At 40.9% G+C, this 20616-nt stretch overlaps 1 protein-coding gene across 1 annotated transcript; it reads right to left on the bottom strand.

Moving 5' to 3' along the window:
* Positions 1-16040: 16040 nt before the first annotated feature.
* Positions 16041-18118, bottom strand: sox14 (SRY-box transcription factor 14). The gene has a single exon (XM_077198878.1). It carries the CDS (start codon positions 17721-17723, stop codon positions 17007-17009), a length of 717 nt encoding a protein of 238 aa, XP_077054993.1. The 5' UTR covers positions 17724-18118; the 3' UTR covers positions 16041-17006.
* Positions 18119-20616: the final 2498 nt, after the last annotated feature.

Raw genomic sequence — 20616 nt, 5'->3', positions numbered from 1 at the left:
GTGTAAATGAATGTAAAGTACAAAGACTGCTGTTGTTACAACAGCACCACACCTTTGTAACAGTATAGAAAACTAGAACATCTGATTAGATATTGTAAATTAAGTTATTTTAACCAATGAACTTGTTTAAAATGATTATTCTTATACAATCTATGAAAAGATCATGGAAATAAACTCCAACAACGTGTTTATAATGTTAGGATTATTCAGAAGGAGATGCAGAGCTGCGGTAGCTAATCAGAAATAAGGTCAGAAATAAAAATGTCATATCTTACGCTATCATTAGGCAAATATTAAGTGGAAAAATAACAGCTGGTGTTTAGAAATAATAGTAATAATTGCCAATTAGTAATATGGGTTGTACTTCCTCTGTATTATGTCTTTGTAAATGGATGGATCAGGCTTTTGAACACAAAATAGGCATTGTTGATGTGAAATAACCTAGTCTCAATACATTGTTTTTTGTAGTGTTGAGTTCAAAAGTTACAGTTTGCTAACATCAAAAAGTTTGATTTAAAAGATTAGGGGGGAAATATTTTTTGTTATGATATGACAGTATACTGGAATTGTTTGGCAGCTCTAAAAGTTCTTAATAATTAATGGTTAATTGTGTTCAGCTGTAGGAGGTCAAACTCATCTAGCTTAAAAATGTAATTGTGCTTCTGTTTCTCTCTTATATTCTGAGTGGCTTTTGACTGCTTTTGACTGTTTTGTTCATTAACATAACATAGAATGTATTTTAAAATGAAAAAATAACAGTCTGTTATGCTTAATGCAGTCCACCTGTTAATTATCTTAGTATGGGTTTTATTATGAACTTGCAAAATGTGAAAGAAGGAGGGGGAGATAGGTAGTTGTAAAGGTCAGCCCATAGAGGCTTAGGTTTATTATATGTTGAATTATCAATTACTGATTGACATTTTTATAAGAGACAATGTTTGTGAAGTAAAGTGCTATGTCAAGGCATGAGTGGACGACATGACATTTTCCTGGTCTCTTTAGTGATCATATCTCAGTCATGTGTGAATAAATATCAAATGTGTTTTAAACAGAACTCACTTTTCACTCATCTGTATGAATGTATATTGGCTTTGCTATAATACAGCTAAGAAATAATAATATAATAATTATTAACAGCCACAATTAAGTGTCCCCCAATATATATTGGATTTCCATATGGAATATATTTCATATTGGAATATATGTATATTTATGGAAATCTGACATAGTTACACAATTTGTATCTATTCCACTTTTTGGCAAACTTTGAATGATTTCGTATGATCTAATTTTTACGTTTTCATATGATCCGTTTACATCCCACTGAGGGTTCGGTTTAAGGGTGGAACTTCATGCTTTGTTGTTTTTATACGAATCAAATCATAAAAATTAATAAGAAATTGCCGACTCGTAAAATAGTTAAATTTTCTCATGAGATCGTGTTGAGAAATCTTTGAACAACAGCATTTTCACCAAATCTCTTAAAAACTGAAGTAAACTATCCATCCATCCATGCTACAACCCACTTGTAAAAGCGTAGTGAACAAGTCTGGAAACACCATATTAAACACACACACACATCGTCTCACAATTACCCTGGCTCTATGAGCTTTCCATGTGACACAACCAAGGCAACAGGTTCGTCAAGGCCACCGTATCATTATAATCTGATGCTTTTTCAGAGACCTCAGCGTCGGATGCAGACGTAACGATAATGGACTGTGGGTAAACAAAAAACCCAGGGCAGACCCTGCATCAGAGTCACTATGGCTGAGTCTGAAATCGCATACTCTCTTGAGTAGGTACTTATTTTGAATAAGTACTTTGCAAGCACTGAAAATGTACGTTCTATATAGTATGGATCTGTGTAAGTATGAAGGTAATCCGGATGTACTACATTCACCATGTTGTTATTATAATGTGACCTACCAGCGTCTGTTGCGTCGCTTCACTGGGATGGTAAAGTGTCCATTGAATGTCCTCTTCAGAATCTCGGCAAGGTCATCCGGGTACTTTTTGTCTACTCTTTTATGAGTACTGCAAATTAGGACATACCACTCATCTCAAATACATGCCTTCTATACAGTAGGGAAGTATTAAATTTCAGACGCAGCCTGTGTCTGTTAAGTGTCTAAGTGTCTGTTACTGCTAGTCGGTGAGATTCATTTGGGCTAATGAGGCTGAATCATTTAAATGCAGCCCTTTTTACGCTCATGTGGTCTTCATTAAACCTGATTACAGTAATTCTTGCTCTCAGACTGTCTTCAATGGCTCGGTGGCAGTTCTCAAGTAGGTCTCCACGCGACTCGACAAAACTCTTCACAATGTCAGGTCAAGTCACCTTTATTTATACAGTGCTTTATACAGATTGTTTCAAAGCAGCTTTACAGTAATATTAGTCAGAAGGATTAGTCAATGCAAACGCTGTTCATTTCAACACAGCAGCTCAAAAAGAAAATAGTGTCATTGTTCAGCTGAAGTCAGTAAGTGTCTATTGCAGGACGTGTAGCAATGTGTAGTTTCCCTTTCAAGGGAACTTCGAGCTGCGTCAAACGCTGCGGGAACGCCCCTGCGTTGTGCGTCATGAAGCACGTATGGAATCAGCCCAATGGAGAGATGAAACGTCATAGGCGGGTGACGTCATCGACCAGGAAACTATAAAGCACCCCAAAAACACAAGCGCATTAGCTTCTGTGCTTTCAGTCGCGCTACATGTGAATTTGTCCCTGTGTGATATTGTCTGTCTTACATACCCTGCACCACACAAACAATTTATCCCTATATATATATATATTGAGAGATTATGGCGGACGAACAGCAGTTTAGAAAGTGTGTTCCTCCCTGCTCGCGTTATTTAACGAGCGGGGATACACATGATCTTTGTGTTGTTTGTTTGGGAGTTCAGCATGCCCAGTTTGCTCTCGAGGGAGCAGACTGTGAGCATTGCGAGCGTTTGCCGTTAAGGACGCTCCGCTCCCGCCGGTCGCTCTTTGAGGAGAGCGGTTCGGTGCGCGCTCCCCGCGGTTCGGGTCCCGCTTCTGCCGAGGCAGAGCGGCGGCGCTTATCGTGGGGATCGCAGATGGATCTCACAGCGGGGTTTGAGACGGGCTCTGCCTTATCTCTCCCTTCACCTGTGAGATCCAGTGCCTCAGTCCCGGGTTCGGAAGCACGCGCTGCGGTTTCTTCCGCTCGGGCTGAGGCACCAATGCTATCCAGTTCTGAGGAACTTGATGTTGTTAGTGTTGAGGGAGATGTGGAGGATTCGCCACCCCACACTCCTGAGAGTGATGAGCTTTTGGAGGTGTTAACAAGAGCTGTTGAAAAACTTAATATTGAATGGCCAGTGACTAGACAGGAGTCTGTTTCTAAATCAAAGTTGGATGAGAGATTTTTGCCGTCACGTGTGCAGCCTCCACGCCGGTGCCTGCCGTTTTTCCATGATCTCCACACCGAGGTGTCGAGATCATGGAGAAAACCGGTGTCATATAGAGTGTTTAGTCCCCAGACTTCAACATACGCTAATATTATGGGAGCCAAGGCTCATGGTTATGGTGCGTTGCCTCGTGTGGAAGAGACGCTTGCGAGCCATCTCTCCCCCGAAGCAGCATCATCTTTTAAGGCACCGGCATTACCCACCAAGCCTTTAAGAAACACTTCGGCTTTGGTGGGTAAAGCATATTCGGCAGCAGGTCAGGCTGCGTCATGTCTGCATACTATGTCAATCTTGCAGGCATACCAGGCTGATCTGCTAAGGGACATGAGTGAGAGTGAGGAGGTCAGTACTGACGTAGTTCGCGAACTGCGTCAGGCTGCTGATTTATCCCTGCGTGCCACCAGAGAATCGGCCAAATTAATGGGTCGTTCTATGGCAGCTCTGGTGGCCGCAGAAAGACATTTGTGGTTAAATCAGACTAATATTAAAGAGAGAGAAAAAGCTTTTCTTTTAGATGCTCCTCTTTCTCCCATGGGGTTGTTTGGTGATGCTGTGAATTCAGTTATCGATAAATTCCAAGAAGAAAAGAAACAAACTGCAGCTTTTAAAAAGTTTCTTCCCCTTAAAGTTCATGTCCCTGGGGCTGCTGGGCGGGAGCAGCCCCGGCCGTCTTCGAGCTCATCACATAGAGCGCAGCAGAGGCAGAGTGTCGCGTCTCGTGCTCCCCCTGCTGGACAGTGGGCTCAGCCGCGACACTCTCAGCCGAAGCCTTCTCCCAGTAGAACTGATCTGAGGACAGTTATATTGGCTAAGAAGGCTTCGGCTAAGAAGAAGTCCTGACGCCAAGCCGTTCAGGATGCTGAGGGTGGTCCCCACCGAGGCGGAAAGGTGTTCACCTCTTTTTACGGTGCCCATTCCTCCTCGGTGCCCTCAGGGGCTCGTTCTGCCAACCCCGCCTTTATGCCGGGGCACAGACGATCCCAGCGAGCGCTTTCCCGAGGGACGCTCGCTCCCTCTGAGGAGGGTCTCAGAGCGGTCAGACCAGTTGTTCCCTGCCGGTGCGCCGTTACAGGGCGCTGCGTCTGCTGCTCAAGTTACACCAGAGGCCAGTCTCGAGAGGCTGGTACCCTTAGTAGAATTTCTGGCAGAGTGGAAAAGCCTTCCAAAAATATCTCATTGGGTCCTGCAGACAGTAGAAAAGGGTTATGCTATCCAGTTCAGGTGTCGTCCACCAAAATTCAGAGGGGTTCTGCACACAGTGGTGGGCCCCGAGCAGGCTCTGGTATTGGAACAAGAGGTGAAAACGCTCCTTCAAAAAGAGGCTATAGAACGGGTTCCTCCTCCCAGTTTGGAGTCAGGTTATTACAGCCGATATTTCATCGTTCCAAAGAAGGATGGGGGGTTGCGTCCAATTTTAGACCTGCGCATATTGAATCGCTCGGTAGGGAAGCTAAAATTCAAGATGCTCACTATCAAGCAGATCGTGTCTCAAATCAGGTCCGAGGACTGGTTTGTCACGATAGATCTGAAGGACGCATACTTCCATGTGTCCATCCTTCCACAACACAGGAAGTTCCTGAGGTTCGCCTTCGGGGGCGAGGCGTACCAGTACAGGGTTCTTCCGTTTGGCCTAGCTTTATCTCCCCGCACTTTCACGAAATGCATGGATGCAGCACTAGTGCCTCTGAGGCTTCAGGGCATTCGTATTCTCAATTACATCGACGATTGGTTGATTTTAGCTCAGACCGAGCAGATGGCGGTTCGGCATCGAGATGTCGTCCTCGCTCATATCAGAAAGTTGGGGTTGAGGCTGAACGCAAAGAAAAGTGTATTATCTCCTTCCCAGAAGACCACTTTTCTGGGTGTCGTTTGGGATTCGGTATCGATGCGGGCGCGACTCTCTCCGACCCGCATCGCTTCGATTCTCTCAGCTGTGAAACAAGTGAAGCTAGGCCAGCTACTCACTGTCAAGCAGTTTCAGAGACTGTTGGGTCTGATGGCAGCAGCGTCCAACGTTATACCTTGGGGCCTGTTGTACATGAGACCGCTACAGTGGTGGCTCAGGACCAAGGGATTCTCCCCGAGGGGAAATCCGCTCCGCACGTTCAAAGTCACGCGGCGCTGCCTTCGTGCTCTGGTCATGTGGAGAGAAACTTGGTTCCTATCCAAAGGTCCTGTGCTGGGGGCTCTTTGTCGTCGCATAACGCTAACGACGGATGCTTCCCTCACAGGGTGGGGGGCGGTCATGAGTGGTCGCCCAGCCCAAGGTCTGTGGCAGGATCATCATCTTTCGTGGCACATAAATTGTCTAGAGATGTTGGCTGTGTTTCAGGCTCTGAAACACTTCCTAACAGACCTGAGAGGCCATCATGTGTTAGTTCAATCAGACAACACGTCGGTGGTCTCTTATATAAATCATCAGGGGGGCCTGCGGTCTCGCCGGCTTTACAAGTTGGCCCGTCAGATCCTCCTGTGGTCCCAAGGGAAGCTACTATCTCTGAGAGCAATGTGTCTCCCTGGGTATTTGAATGTGGTAGCAGACTCCCTGTCGAGGCAGGGGCCGAGGCCAGGGGAATGGAGACTCCACCCCGAGGTGGTGGAGCTCCTTTGGTTGAGTTTCGGTCGCGCCGAGGTGGACCTATTCGCTTCCAAGGAGACCACTCATTGTCATCGGTGGTTCTCCATCACTCTTCCAGCCCCCCTGGGGTTGGATGCTATGGTGCAGCCGTGGCCGAGGTCACGTCTGTACGCCTTTCCCCCGATTGCTCTGTTACCAGGAGTTCTGGAGAGGGTCCGCCGGGACGGGGTCAGTCTACTACTAGTAGCCCCGTTCTGGCCGGCCCGAGTATGGTTTGCGGACCTGATTTCTCTCCTGGACGGTTCTCCTTTGGAGCTCCCGGTCAGGAGGGATCTACTCTCCCAGGCGGGGGGCACGATACTTCACCCCCGCCCAGAATTGTGGAAACTGTGGGCTTGGCCTCTGAGGGGGCCCAGCTCATAGACTCCGGTCTCTCAACCGAGGTTGTTGAGACCATTCTTAACTCCAGAGCTCCATCCACGAGGAAGCTTTATGCCTTGAAGTGGAAACTTTTCACTTCTTGGTGTGGAGAACACCTGCTGGACCCAGTTAACTGCCCAGTGGGTGCAGTGCTGGAATTCCTGCAGGAGCGCTTCTCCACAGGGTTATCCCCCTCCACACTAAAGGTGTATGTGGCGGCACTAGCTGCTTACCACGTCCCTTTCAGTGGAGTTTCTCTTGGGAGACACCCGCTTATAACTCGTTTCCTCCGTGGCACTTTGAGGCTGAGGCCAGCAGTTCGTACGAGGGTGCCGACTTGGGATCTGGCCATTGTATTAGAAGGTCTTTCCCTAGCTCCTTTTGAACCTATCGAAGAAGTTCCCGAGAAGTTTCTCACTTTTAAGACTATCTTTTTGCTTGCTATCTCTTCACTAAAAAGAATCGGAGATTTGCAGGCTCTGTCGGTTTCACCCTCGTGCCTGGAATTTGCACCTGGCATGGTTAAAGCTTTTCTGCATCCTAGACCAGGTTACGTTCCTAAGGTTCCTACTAATATTGTTAGACCTACGGTTCTGCAGGCTTTCTGTCCTCCTCCATTTATGTCATCGGACCAGGAGAAACTTAATTCACTCTGCCCTGTTAGGGCATTAGACGCTTATGTCCACAGAGCTGCCCTGTGGAGGAAATCAGAACAACTTTTTGTATGTTTCGGGCCACCCAGGAAAGGGTGTCCGGCGTCTAAACAGAGAATGAGCAAGTGGGTGGTTGAGGCTATCTCACTTGCTTATGAGTCGGCTGGCCAGCCTTCACCTTTGGTTGTCCGAGCTCACTCTACCAGGAGTATGGCTGCTTCTAAAGCTCTTTTGTCGGGGGTTTCCCTGAGTGATGTTTGTGATGCGGCTGGATGGTCTTCACCGCATACTTTTATTAAGTTCTATGACCTAGACTTAAGCTCTACCCCTGGGGCACAGGTGCTCTCGTCCTCTGTGCGCTAGTCTCACATGACGGTCATTTGGTCCTATGGCGACGTGGGTATTCGCGTTCCCGCAGCGTTTGACGCAGCTCGAAGTTCCCTTGAAAGGGAACGTCTCGGTTACGTATGTAACCCTAGTTCCCTGATAGGGAACGAGACGCTGCGTCGCTCCGCCATACTCCCGGCACTCCCGTTAGCGCTTCCTTCAAGCCTATCAGAAGCTAATGCGCTTGTGTTTTTGGGGTGCTTTATAGTTTCCTGGTCGATGACGTCACCCGCCTATGACGTTTCATCTCTCCATTGGGCTGATTCCATACGTGCTTCATGACGCACAACGCAGGGGCGTTCCCGCAGCGTTTGACGCAGCGTCTCGTTCCCTATCAGGGAACTAGGGTTACATACGTAACCGAGACGTTTTGTTTTTGAAATGTTTCTTCTTGTTTTTCTTCTGTAATAAACCAATAACATTTTCTGATCTGAACGGGAGAGATAGACTGTATATTTTGTAAACTATCCTTAATCCCTTCCAGAAAAAGAGATTAATTTGGAGGTAGTCATAAGTGTCTTAATTTGCTTTATCGCTACTGCTTTCGCAAGCACGCTAAAGGCCCAATTAGCTCCTGAAGTTGACTCGGTATAAATATTCATACTTTTGTTTAACTCACTACCGTACATCAGGATGATCTGCGGTGACTTCCTAAACAAACAGAGAGTGAGAAATAAATATATAATAAAGACAAAAAGTGAGAAGGAGCGGGGGTCTTAAAACATCAAAGACTTCGCTATCTCTGTGTCATGTAAACACTGAGTGCCTTTCGTGCATCGAAGAGCCCTATTTAATGATTCTATGGAAGATTGCCACGGCGACAAGCATCCTGCAAAAAAAAAAAAAAAAATAAAAAAAATTAACAAACATTTCTGTAGGGTCTGTTCAAAGGGAAAGGGAGCCCAATGTTTTTTGTCCCGATAAGTGGTCTATACATCCCTCCTGCTCTTTCCTGATTAGTCTAATCCAGTGAGAAGTGCGTGCCGGGGTTCTGATTGAGTCAGTCACCGCGGCCCCTGAGGGGAACCCTCCTGATAAGTACCTTTACCTTTCACCTCCACAGCCCCACGCACACACCGCTCTAATCTCATTTGGACCAGGAAGACATGCTCTGGCACGGGGAGCAGCGATTAGCATCCACTCATCTTACATGCTCTCTCTCTCTCTCTCTCTCTCTCTCTCTCTTTAGCACACATACGTCCTCCACAGGCCTGAAATCAGACAGACCACTACACCCTGTTTGATCCAAAAAGGGAGAAAGACTCAGTTTTAGGTCATTATTGAATGACTCGACTTAATTTTATCTGCTGGAACTGATGAATGTGAAACAATTCTGCGCATGCGTACAGTCCAACGAATAACAAAGCCCTCTGAAGACCTTGAAAAACATGTGTTTGTCCATTTATCCAATGATAGCCAGTGTATGGCATACAATGACCTATTGGGAGAGTAAGTTTATTAAGCTTTTAACAGCAGAAGTAGCATTTTGAAGTCAGCCATTCAAAAAAGTGAGCTCACTTAGGCCCGAAACAGTCTGAAGAAATTCCCGTCTGGCCATCACAAACAGATCTCTTGCTGAAACCGATTAATTGCGACTGGTTTTTTAAAACACACTAATCTCCTTTGTCGAGACTGATGTTCAGTTGATATAACTGCGAATGAAATTTAATTACATTTGATGTGCAGCCTGCAGGAGAAGCGCTCTATCGTTTCTACTCACCTGAGAGTGTCTGGGAAGCGGAGGTTATTTCTGACATCACTTCTCTTAGAAAGATACCTTTGTGAGGATCTTAATAAAGGTAACATGCTTCTATTGTTTGAAAGCAAACACTGTAGGCTTTAGTCTTGTTGTATGCATAATTCAGAGATAAATTTGTCAATACAATTTTCATCTCATTCATTCTTCGTGATTCATGACATCATTAGAACTTCCCAGTTGGAAATGTTCACTCGTACAACACTACACATGCCTGTTTGAAAGCCAGTAATTACTTTCTTTCACTTTGATTCAGGCTAAGCTCTGGAGAGTTTCAGGGTCATTTTACATTTGTGTGTTCCTGACAGGGGATCCAGGTGACTGGATCTGAATGGGACAAGTGACATCTGAACCCACAAACCAGTCACATGGGTCTCAGACCATTGACTTGGGTTTAAGTTTTCATCTGGTAATATGCCGCAAACCGAAGGATGACTGACAGCCCGTCAACCTGCATGGCAGTGTGTGTCATAGAGCTCAATGTTGTCAACAGACAAGACCCTTTCGCTACTGCTTAGGCAACATCAGTAAATAATGCAGTCATTGGTATGAGAGGTGACACCCAGCATGATAGGATAGATTTATATTTGTATGCCTGTGCGTTGGTTGTATGGTTGTATATGGTGCACATGTACCTACACATGGATAATGAACAACAAGGGACATACTTACATTAAATACAGTCACTTATAACATACTATTTTGTATATGCCACCGTTATAGTATAAGTTTGGGGTCTTTCATGTTTTTGAAAGATATCTTATATGTTCACCACCAAGGCTGCATTTATATGATCACAAATTTGATTAAAAAACAGTAATATGTCATCACAATTTAAAAATAACAGTTTTAAATGTGTATGGCAAAGCTGAATATTCAGCATCCATTATTTTAGACTTCTGTGCCACATGCTTCATAAATCATTCTAATATGCGGAATTGTTTCTCAAGAAACATTTATTTTTATTATCAATGCTGAAAACAGTTGCGCTGCTTAATATTTTTTTGGTAACCGTGATGCATTGTTTAGGATTCTTTGATTAATAGAAAGTTCAAAAGTATATTATTTATTTGAAATATTTTTTTTCAAACAAATTTAAAAATCTTTTTGCCACTTTGGATCACTTTAAAGGAGATTATAAGGAAATCAGCACCACATCACCTTCATGAGCACCAAGGCATGCATCACAGCACGTTTGCCAACCGTTAGGCTACGGCTCCAGCAGACATAGTTATATTTTTAAAAATTCCTTGTAGTATACTTCATAAAATATATCAATGCCTTTTTTGAAAAAACGAATAGGCACTGACTCCTCTTTTCCATTTCTCCATGGTTTGTGGCTTTAAAATTAAAATATCCCATAAAGAAAGTGTTTATTCTCGACACTTTGTTGACAAAACGCCTACAGAACTGCAACTGGGACCCAGAGCATACCGGGATTATGATTACCCTCTTCATAACAGCAGTGAAAGTGAAACATTTGTCTTTCAACAATCTTCACTTGACAGCTAAAACTGGGGAACCGATAATAGCAACATGACATAAAATGGTTACCTGGACACACATATAAATATATAATATCATATTATATTAGGTTCCACACCATGGCTCCTTAAGACACTGTAGGCTATGTCATCTATATTTCACCACATAGGAGAGAAGTGAAATTAAACCAACCTTGACAATTTTCTAGTGTAGCATTACTCTATCCATATAGTTTTGCACTACTGTTGGCTAATGGAATGTAAATGGATGCAAATTAGACTGGAGAACATAAGTTGGTTAATGAAATGAGAAAATTATACATCCAGGAATAATTTAGATATTTACAACTGACACTTTTATAAAATATGTGTACACTCTCTTTAAGGGCACTATACATTTGCCGACTTTGAGTCAGGAGAGAGAAAAAAAAGATTTCCAACACAATGCACACAAAGACTGTTATTGCACTCATAGACTTGGATTTAAGTGTATAGGCCTATATGCTTAGAACCTCTGGAATATTCACAACCTAAATATAATAATTGCTGTGTGGCAAAACGTTGTGACATATGACTTATGAGAGATCAACAGTTTACTGCAACACATGAAACAGTATAGCACAAATGGTATAAACCCAGCTATGGTAAAGAATGTCATCTGAAGGTATATTTCAAATGCAATAAAATAACATAAATAAATAAATACTTACTCTAAAAGACTGCAAATGCCATGAGTATAATCATGCAGTTTGAACTTTTAATGGCAAAATAATCGCATTCGTCCAAACACCTTTCAACCCCAACACAAAGAGTTGTCGTTCATTTTCTTCCGACGTCACGCGTTTTGTGTCGTCATTGCCAAAAATTATGACATTTGCCATGATTCAACTTTTCCTTACCTTAATTGAAAACTTTTCCATTAAGCGTGTTTATGCAACCCGGGGTAACTTCCTACACTTGGAAAGAAAAAATTGTTATTTCAACATTTCAGTTTCCGTCCTTTTAACATGATACAATAATTTCCATAATTTCTAATAAATGTTATGCTTTGAGTTTCAAATGGTCAGATTTTCTCCTACTAAAAATAGGCCTAGGTCGAAAATTTGACACGAATGCATCGTAACTAGAAGTAAAACTTAAGTTTTAAAATTCTATAGATTTAAATTAATATTATTGTCACTATTATTATTATTGTTGTTGTTATTATTATTATTATTATTATTATTATTATTATTATTATTATTATTATTATTATTATTATTATTATTATTATTATATCAGCGTGAAACCTACAATATGTTACGTGTAACTGCTGTAACATGAACACCACAACACTGTTACCCGACTAGGCTAATGACAGCAAAACGTCGGTGCTGCAGCTCCTATAATCTACTAAATCGTTTGAAAGATTTACATTGTCACTTGTAAAACGTCTCAATAAACTAATCTGGAGGAATCTGGAGTTTCACATTCCTCCGGGCTTGACAGTCACTTCAGCATGTGTATGACCCATATTGACGACATGACCGTTATCCAAAACTTTCCTATTTTTTTAAAGGGAAATTCATATATCACAACAATGTCATATTTATTTTCCAAATCAGTATATATATATATATATATATATATATATATATATATATATATATATATATAGAGAGAGAGAGAGAGAGAGAGAGAGAGAGAGAGAGAGAGAGAGAGAGAGAGAGAGAGAGAGAGAGAGAGAGAGAGAGAGATGCATCCTACACTCTCTTTGAATCAGTCGGAGGGGTAAAGTCTCAGTGTATATCACATTCCCGACTGGACCCGCACATTAAACCACCGAGGCATGATTCCTTTTCTCTTCCATATTTCCTTATCAGCTCCTTCACCGTTTCATTTCTTTCACATGAGAATTCAGGGACCCCCAAATTCAAGGCCGGCGCTTCAAACAACAGCACTGCGGTTTACTTTTCTTCTGTCCAAATGCTATCCCAGATCCAATTTTAGATAGACGAGGCATCAGCAATGATGCTTTTAGGACTTTCCGAGAGAGAGAGACAATAGTTAAAATTTTAAAATGAGATCAGCGTAACAGCAAACCCAATATATTGCGATATTAAAATGTAGGCCTACTATAATGGCTCACTAAATTTAGACCGAGATAAGCATGTGTTTCACTTCTGTAAAATAACATAATTAAAGAACAACAATAATAAAATGTATTGTCATTATAAAATATATTATATTCGAAATAATGTATTGTTATAAAAATTATTGCTTTATAAATATTAATAATAAACAAATCTCAGGGCATGCAAACCCCCGTTCTTGTTGTCTCCCTCAGTGCACTGAGCTGATTTTTAGTTTTCATTGAAATAGGCTAGAAAATTAGCATGGCAAGATTCAGAGCAAGATATTTATAAGCTACATATCAAACTGAATAGTGCGCCCGCGATTTCAGGGTGACATTAGGAGACAATAATGCAAATGACCCATGGCATTCAATTAAAAGTGTCATGTCCCCTCACTTTTGTTTCATGTGTTTTATATTTTCCACTAAAGTGTTTGAGAAAGAAAGCGCCTTGTGTCCCCCTCCTCGTTGAATTTTATCACTAAATGAAGCATATAAATGATCTGAAAGCACAGCCTGTCGCATTAAATTAAATAAAATAAAGAACAATTATCCTCTCTTTTTCTCTGATCTCCTGCTGAAAGGAGTCTTGGCGAGATAAGGCAGATTGAATTCGGGCTCTCCGTTGAGCTCAAATAAAAACGTCTCGGAGAAGCGCTACAGATTTAGAGCTCTATAATTTCAAATCATAATTTTCGCCTGTTTTTTTCTTTTAGTTTTTGTTTTAGTTTTTTCTTCTTCTTCTTTCTATTCGGGTTTTATTTGCGACGTTTTATTTTACCAGGATGCTTGAGAAAATAGTTAAAAATGGCTACAATGATCAGAGTTGATTAATAGCCGTGAAGGGCTCATAAATTAACATCTTATTACACCCACATGCTCTTAAATAAACATAAAGCCGTGGAATGATATTCATATTCGGGTCTTGTGGTTGATTTGTTCAGTAGGCTAAGTCATTTTGTTTACCATGTTATGTTGCCGGGATCAATATGGCAGATTATGAAACTTCCGTGCTGATTGGACGCTGAGCTAAACAGTCATTTAAAAAAATAGCCTATATATATTTTCCGATATGAAGGGTTTAATTTAAGTTCAGGTCTTGTTGATTGTTCAATAATCTAGTAGCCTAATGCAAAAACACACGTTTCCCGCATTTCTTTTAGATTAGAAGTGCTCCTTAAAGTTCCCTAATTATCATCGTCCAATTTCAAAGTTGAATCTGCATGCTTTAGGGGGCTGATGTAAAACTTGCTATTCGGTTCAATGGAGTATCACCCTAATTTACAGCGGCAGATAAGAGCACAGTCTGTCATAAAAATCTGAGCCCCCTCCCTCCCTTATATTGAATTACACCTTGGGCAATAGTGCAGAATCGTGAATCTTAACTTCTTCCAGCATATGTTCCTGGCAGATAAGTAAACAATCTGGATGTGAAATGAAAATTTTAATTAATACAGTAATGCTATTACACCTCGGTGTGCAAATCCCATTCCCCATCCCTGCGACAATAGACAAAAGTACAGGCCAATTCCAATCCTCTGTTTGCAGCCCAAACCCAATTGTTCTGCGAGCTTGTTTCCTTTGAGTGAATCCCATTCCCCATTCACGCATCTGCTTTAGTTTCAGCAACACTTTTTTGTAATACAGGAGGAGGACTTGCAACTGTGTTGGGTTAGTATGTGAATCTTGACAAATTGTGAAAGAATTGTTATTCTAAACGAGTTGTAACATGTTCACTGTTCACATTAGAAGTCGAATTATTTACTAAAAAATGTATGAAACTGATTTAAAGGCTAAACTGCATTTAAACATAAAGTGCACTGATTTTTTTTCATTAACCATTAAAACTAATGAAGTCAAAGCTACTAGTTACCATTAATTTTATAGAAGTAGTACACTGTAATATATATATATATATATATATATATATATATATATATATATATATATATATATATATATATATATATATAAATACCTGGTTGCCTTAAATTTTAAATTCATATAAATTTTAAAAAATGAGTTGATACAATGAAGGAGGTTGGTTTAATCAGAAACACAAAATATTATGTTATCTGAACCACATAAATTTGATTTGACAAAAGAAAAAAAATCGTGATAACAAATCATGAATATATATATATATATATATATATATATATATATATTTTTTTTTTTTTTTTTTACAGTGTAGTAGTAGCCTATGCCTATTATTTTACAGATTTATTTTATTGATTTAAAAATAGATATATTTATACTGTGGGAAGTGCGTGAATAAGATTTTATTCGCAACGTCATGAATCACACGTTTCACGTAATCTTAGTTCATATTAATTCATTTGTTTTGAGAAACTTATTGCATCGTGTTTCTGTCCTTAAAACGTTGGAGTGATCTAAGCGGTGGAACAGGTGGAACAAGCATAGAGGCCCTGAAGGGTGAAACGTCTCATACACACATCAAAGAGTGTGATCACCTTATTTCAGAGACATGACACACACATATAAATGCAAAAAGTTTTACACCCTGAACACAGTAACACGAACGTATTTACAGATAAAAACTTGTGATCAAAATTTCATTAAAAATTACAAGAGAAAGAAAGAAAGAAAGAAAGAAAGAAAGAAAGAAAGAAAGAAAGAAAGAAAAAAAACAAGAAGCCGAATGTAAAATTGAGATAATAATGTAAACTGTCAGCTTCTACATCTGCAGTCATGTTTAATGTGTCACAGAGCGTTTGAAGGCGCCACTCGTCGAAAATCGGTCCATATTTTAAAGCACCTGACGCTTTGTTCACTTGTTTTTATTGGAAATTGTTTTGTAATACTAAATGACATGGCTCATATTCGTACCACCCCTTCTTTTGTCCAATTTCCATCCTATTGTGGGTCTCAGGGTAAATCACAATTCACGTTCGCGTAAGCGTCCCTGTACAGTAATTGTTTTGCCATTTAATTTGGAACGGCGGTCCCTATAGAGCAGTCGGGAACGCCACGCGCTGACAGAGTTCATCTCAAATCTAAGCCGAAAAGCCAGATGGTTATTAGACAGCCGAAACGTTGGACTATTTAAGCAGCTGGTGAGATAATTATTGTAGATGCATATTAGTGTGTAAGATACATTTCTGTTTATGTTTAGCAGTTAAGGCCTGCGTTCTCTCTGCCCGACAAAATCCATTATATTTGATGCAAAAATAAAAACCGCTTAGTTAATACATAACAGGAAGAGTAAATATTTATTAAACGCATGTTCGGGTACACCAATACCGACATGCCTGTTACCTTTTGGCACGACTGTATAAGAGCATAGTCAAGAACAATATTCATTAATAGTTTAAATAAGCAATTTAACAAGGGTTATGCATTTTTTAAGACAGATTGTCTTTATTCAAAATGTCTTTGCTCGGCAAATGAACAAAGAATCGAGGTATCACCCTTTTAGATACATTTCCTTTCCATAAACATGACAGGATTTTAGTTACCATCGCAGATAAAAAATACAACATGAACTGTTTCGCTTCAAACTTTAAGTCTTTCTGAAATCAAATGAACGAGTGACTAGCACTTGAACCACAGAACAAAAAAGTCCAAATTAAGAATATTGAAAGAGAAGGATTTTTTTTCTTCACATTTGATATTTTAAATAGACTGTCTAATTTTAGGTGCCGGTTTAATAATTATAAACAATATAACCCGTATAATCTAAACGCTGAAATCTCTCACTTTGAAATCCTTATAGTCGTATCATTTGAATTTCAGAGTGCCAAACATAATGGTAAATACAACAGGCTGTACAAGAAACATGAATCCTAACCGTTAGTTGTGCAAATCAAAGTCATTCAAATAATAATAATAATAATAATAATATGAGAATAACAATTATATTAACTGTTCAAACAAAATTATCATTATTATAGCATCAAATCGTACATAATAAATAAAATTAAAGGCATCCAAATCCGGTAGCCATAATAATAAACGTTTGAACATTTACATTTCTTACAGTTCTGGGCACCTGCCTTATCTATTCCAAGATCCATGCTGGGATCCAATGAACCTCTCGTAGATGGTGAAAAGTTCATGTCCACACGGCCTCAGTAAAATGTCTCGATCATTCCTCACTTCTTATGTACATGCATTGCTGTATTCAAGTTTTCAAAGAGGAGACTGTTTTTAGCGGTGGAGTCACATAGCAGCAGCATGTGCTGATGAGTACGGGTCAATCCCACTCTTGGTCATACCTGGGAACAGTATGTAGGCAACAGGCGGCTGTAAACTCGATGCCGACCATGCGGTGCAGTTACACGGCACCACGTACCCAGGGTTTGTGGGCGACGGGTGGGTGTGGGTGTGTTGGCTGTGGCAACCCAGGCTCCCGAATGCGCCGTTCTGGTATCCCAGAGATGATGCGTAAGGTAAAGTGCTGGTGGCCAACGTGTGGGGCATCTCTGTCATCTTCTGGATGGCACTGGTGCTGAACTGGCTCGGGTCGAGGAAAGAGTAAGGGGAAGATGTGGGTGGCAGGAACGCACGGGCTTTTTCCGCAGAACTTAAGAGCGAGTCCGTGGCTGAGACTGGAAGTCCTTTCAGGTGATCCGTGTCGCCCAGATAGGGCAGAGGAAACACGTACCTGTCCTTCTTGAGGAGGTTCTTGGGCTTGCGCCGGGGTCTGTATTTGTAGTCTGGGTGTTCTTTCATGTGTTGAGCCCTCAGCCTCTTGGCCTCGTCGATGTACGGTCGCTTCTCGGATTCAGAGAGCAGCTTCCACTCGGCGCCAAGTCTTTTGCTTATTTCGGAATTGTGCATTTTTGGATTCTCTTGAGCCATTTTCCTCCTCTGGCCTCTTGACCAGACCATGAAGGCGTTCATTGGTCTCTTGATGTGATCTACCGGTTTTGACATTTTCAAGGCGCCCGTTTAAAGTTCCCTGTTAAAATAACAACGAAAAAGTTCTTCGACCAACCAAGAGAATAAATATTCACCTGTCCTGCAGACAGACAAGGATCATGCCACTTCTAAAGAGCAGGAGGAGAAGGGAGACGGCATCAATGGAGGAAAAATCCAGTAATTCTTCCGTGTTTGTCGTTAAGTTGAAAGATTTTTCTTCTTCAAAACACTGACACTGCTGGGCTCAGAGAAAAACAGCCACGCGCGCCACAAAATCCAGCGCGGAAGCGAAGTTTCCGCAATCTGTCTGCCTGCTTTTTTTCTCGGAGGATTCTCGCCCCGCGAAGCACCTGGCTGGGAAATGAGGAGTAGCGCGTGAATGAGAGCCAAAAGCGGTGAAGTTCAAAGGCTGGGCTGGTTCGCTCTGCACGCGATCTGACATAATCGCAGGGCGTTCACGCGCCAACCTGAGCGCCCAATCAGCTCTGAGAAAGCCACATAATACCTACCAAAATATGTATATTACAACACAAACAAAGATCGGGGAGGAAAAGGAGGTGACTCTCTTCCCACCCCAAATCCATTTAGTTGAAGGTCTACAAACACAGACCTTCAACCTTTTTGTAATAAAACCTGACATCTACCAGCGTCAATCCTTCAGAGACGACAGATGCCTGAAGAACAGACAAATTCTTATTTTAAACATCGCTTTCCTTATGCGAACACACTTCTGTGTGTGCCCTTAAAGTCAAGCTTGCCTATTTATTTAAAATATTTTAACAATTCATCTGACGTTTATCTTATGTTTTTGTTTTTATTATTATTCATTCGTATCTGTCCATTTGCAGCAGATTTGTTGTTTATTAGTTTATTTTGTTTAAACAACATCATAAATTAAGCACATGTGGAAAGCTTAATCATTAAAACTACAACGCACTAAACTGAATAGTCTAAACAAGAGAAAAAAAAGGTATTAAAGATCTCCGAAAACAAACGCACTGTCTGAGGCAGTGGCCCCCAGGCCAATATTTCCTAAATGAGAACAATTGTCCAAAGCTCTCCTGGGACAGGCTGGGTTGGGGCTTGCACCTGTTTTGCGGCTGTAATCTCACATGTGTAGAACATGCCCATGGACCCTTTCTGAATGGTAACATACCCACGCAAATTTGGCATTTCGAAAACAATGCCAGTTGCTCATAGAATCATGACATCCGACGAATAATCAAACGCAGATGAAAACCTTGAGCGGTTTGATGCGAATTGGTTATGTTTTTAACCGATATTTGCACGAATTCTGGTAGATATGCTTTATTAAATTCCTATTCAGATTACCACGTAATTGCTTTAAACATTCGATTCATGGTCACAGTATAAAGTTATCTTAATAATTTTCAGCAGAACATATTTTACATTAAAGCTGCCGTTAATTACCCCTCTGTTTTTTTTCTCGTGTTCTCTTTCTCCCTTTCTCTTTTACAAATAAACTTTCGAATTAATTTAGAATTGTCCAAATATGAAAATGTGAAAAATGTGTGAACAGATATATTACAAATTCAAGGTAATGTTTTGTGTTAAGGTTCGAGCACTAAAACCTTTAACATGCAAATTTGAGTGTTTAAAAAAGATCAGGGTCTTAATGAGCCTGAGGCAAGGAGCTTGATATATGAGAGGCACGGGTGTAATTATTAAGTGAAATGTATAAGATATGTGATATCTCGTGGAGGGGCCTTCAAGCGTGACATGAAGAGAGATCTGTCTGTAATTTAGCACACAAACATATATTGTCTCTACAGTACACGATACAGTGTTCATTATTTAAAACGCAGGTAAAAATCTAAAACGCATTTCAATGTTTGGAAATATTTCAATTGCTTATTTAATAATTTATCTGTCTTTTAGCTTGAGAGCTTTGTCTTTTTAAAATGGTCTAACATGTGTCTCTTATTATCGGCGAGGGTTATTTAACTGACTATGCACTTCATGTGTGTGTGTGTGTGTGTGTGTGTGTGTGTGTGTGTGTGTGTGTGTGTGTGTGTGTGTGTGTGTGTAATTTCCCCAGTCTTGCTCTCCCAAGGTCACTTCATAGCTGAATATTAACGCAGATGTATTGATTTTCACATATGCAATCACATGTATATGCAGGAGTTTCGGCTTTGCAGCATGCAGGTGAAGATGATTTAATTTATTTTAGCCATCAGAATTATGTAAATTGTTGTTTACATTTTTATTGTTTGTACTACTCTTGTTGCAACTTTATTTGGCAGTGTCATAGCAACTCAAGTGCCATGCTCATCTTACTCTTAATGACACGTTTTACGAAAATACAATCTGCATAATAAAAGCAAATTTAGCGACCTGGACTTTTATCATCTCTGCTGTACATTAAATTCTGACAAAAATAAAAACAGCGGTTGTCTTCCAATGCTAATAAATGTTTAAAAAAAAAAAAAAAAGTGAACTTTTTTTTAATTAAGCAAAGCCCATGTGTATATAAATCCTCAATGAGGCGCTGATGGTAAATGCGTCTGGAGAGCATGAAGTGTGTTTTCGTAAGGGTGCCGGCTCGATATCCATCAAGCTTTACCGTTCCACCGCCTCTCAGCCTCCCTCTCCATTTCAGAGCACAGCTGAGAGCAGTGCAGCTTGAAATCCGGAGAACACCAGCCTGATAGAAATAGAAATTACAACGGGAATTAACAGAAATTATTGGGGCACACAGAATTTGACATAGAGATGATGTACTCAACGCCAAATGAAGTGAGATTTGTGAAATCAAGCATGCAGAGGCGCTCGCGTCATTAAATGGGAGCTCGTCATGGAGGAGATATTCCGTGTGTGGAGTATGGATCGCTCACGTGCGCAAAGTCAACTGCTTGCACTTCTTTTTCCGTGTACCGAGGACTTTAGC

Source organism: Siphateles boraxobius, unplaced genomic scaffold (genome assembly GCF_051911475.1).
Source record: "Siphateles boraxobius isolate OS27281-9 unplaced genomic scaffold, OSU_SipBor_1 41, whole genome shotgun sequence".
Classification (NCBI taxonomy): domain Eukaryota; kingdom Metazoa; phylum Chordata; class Actinopteri; order Cypriniformes; family Leuciscidae; genus Siphateles; species Siphateles boraxobius.
Note: the sequence above shows the minus strand (reverse complement) of the source record. Positions and strands in the feature narration are given on the sequence as shown.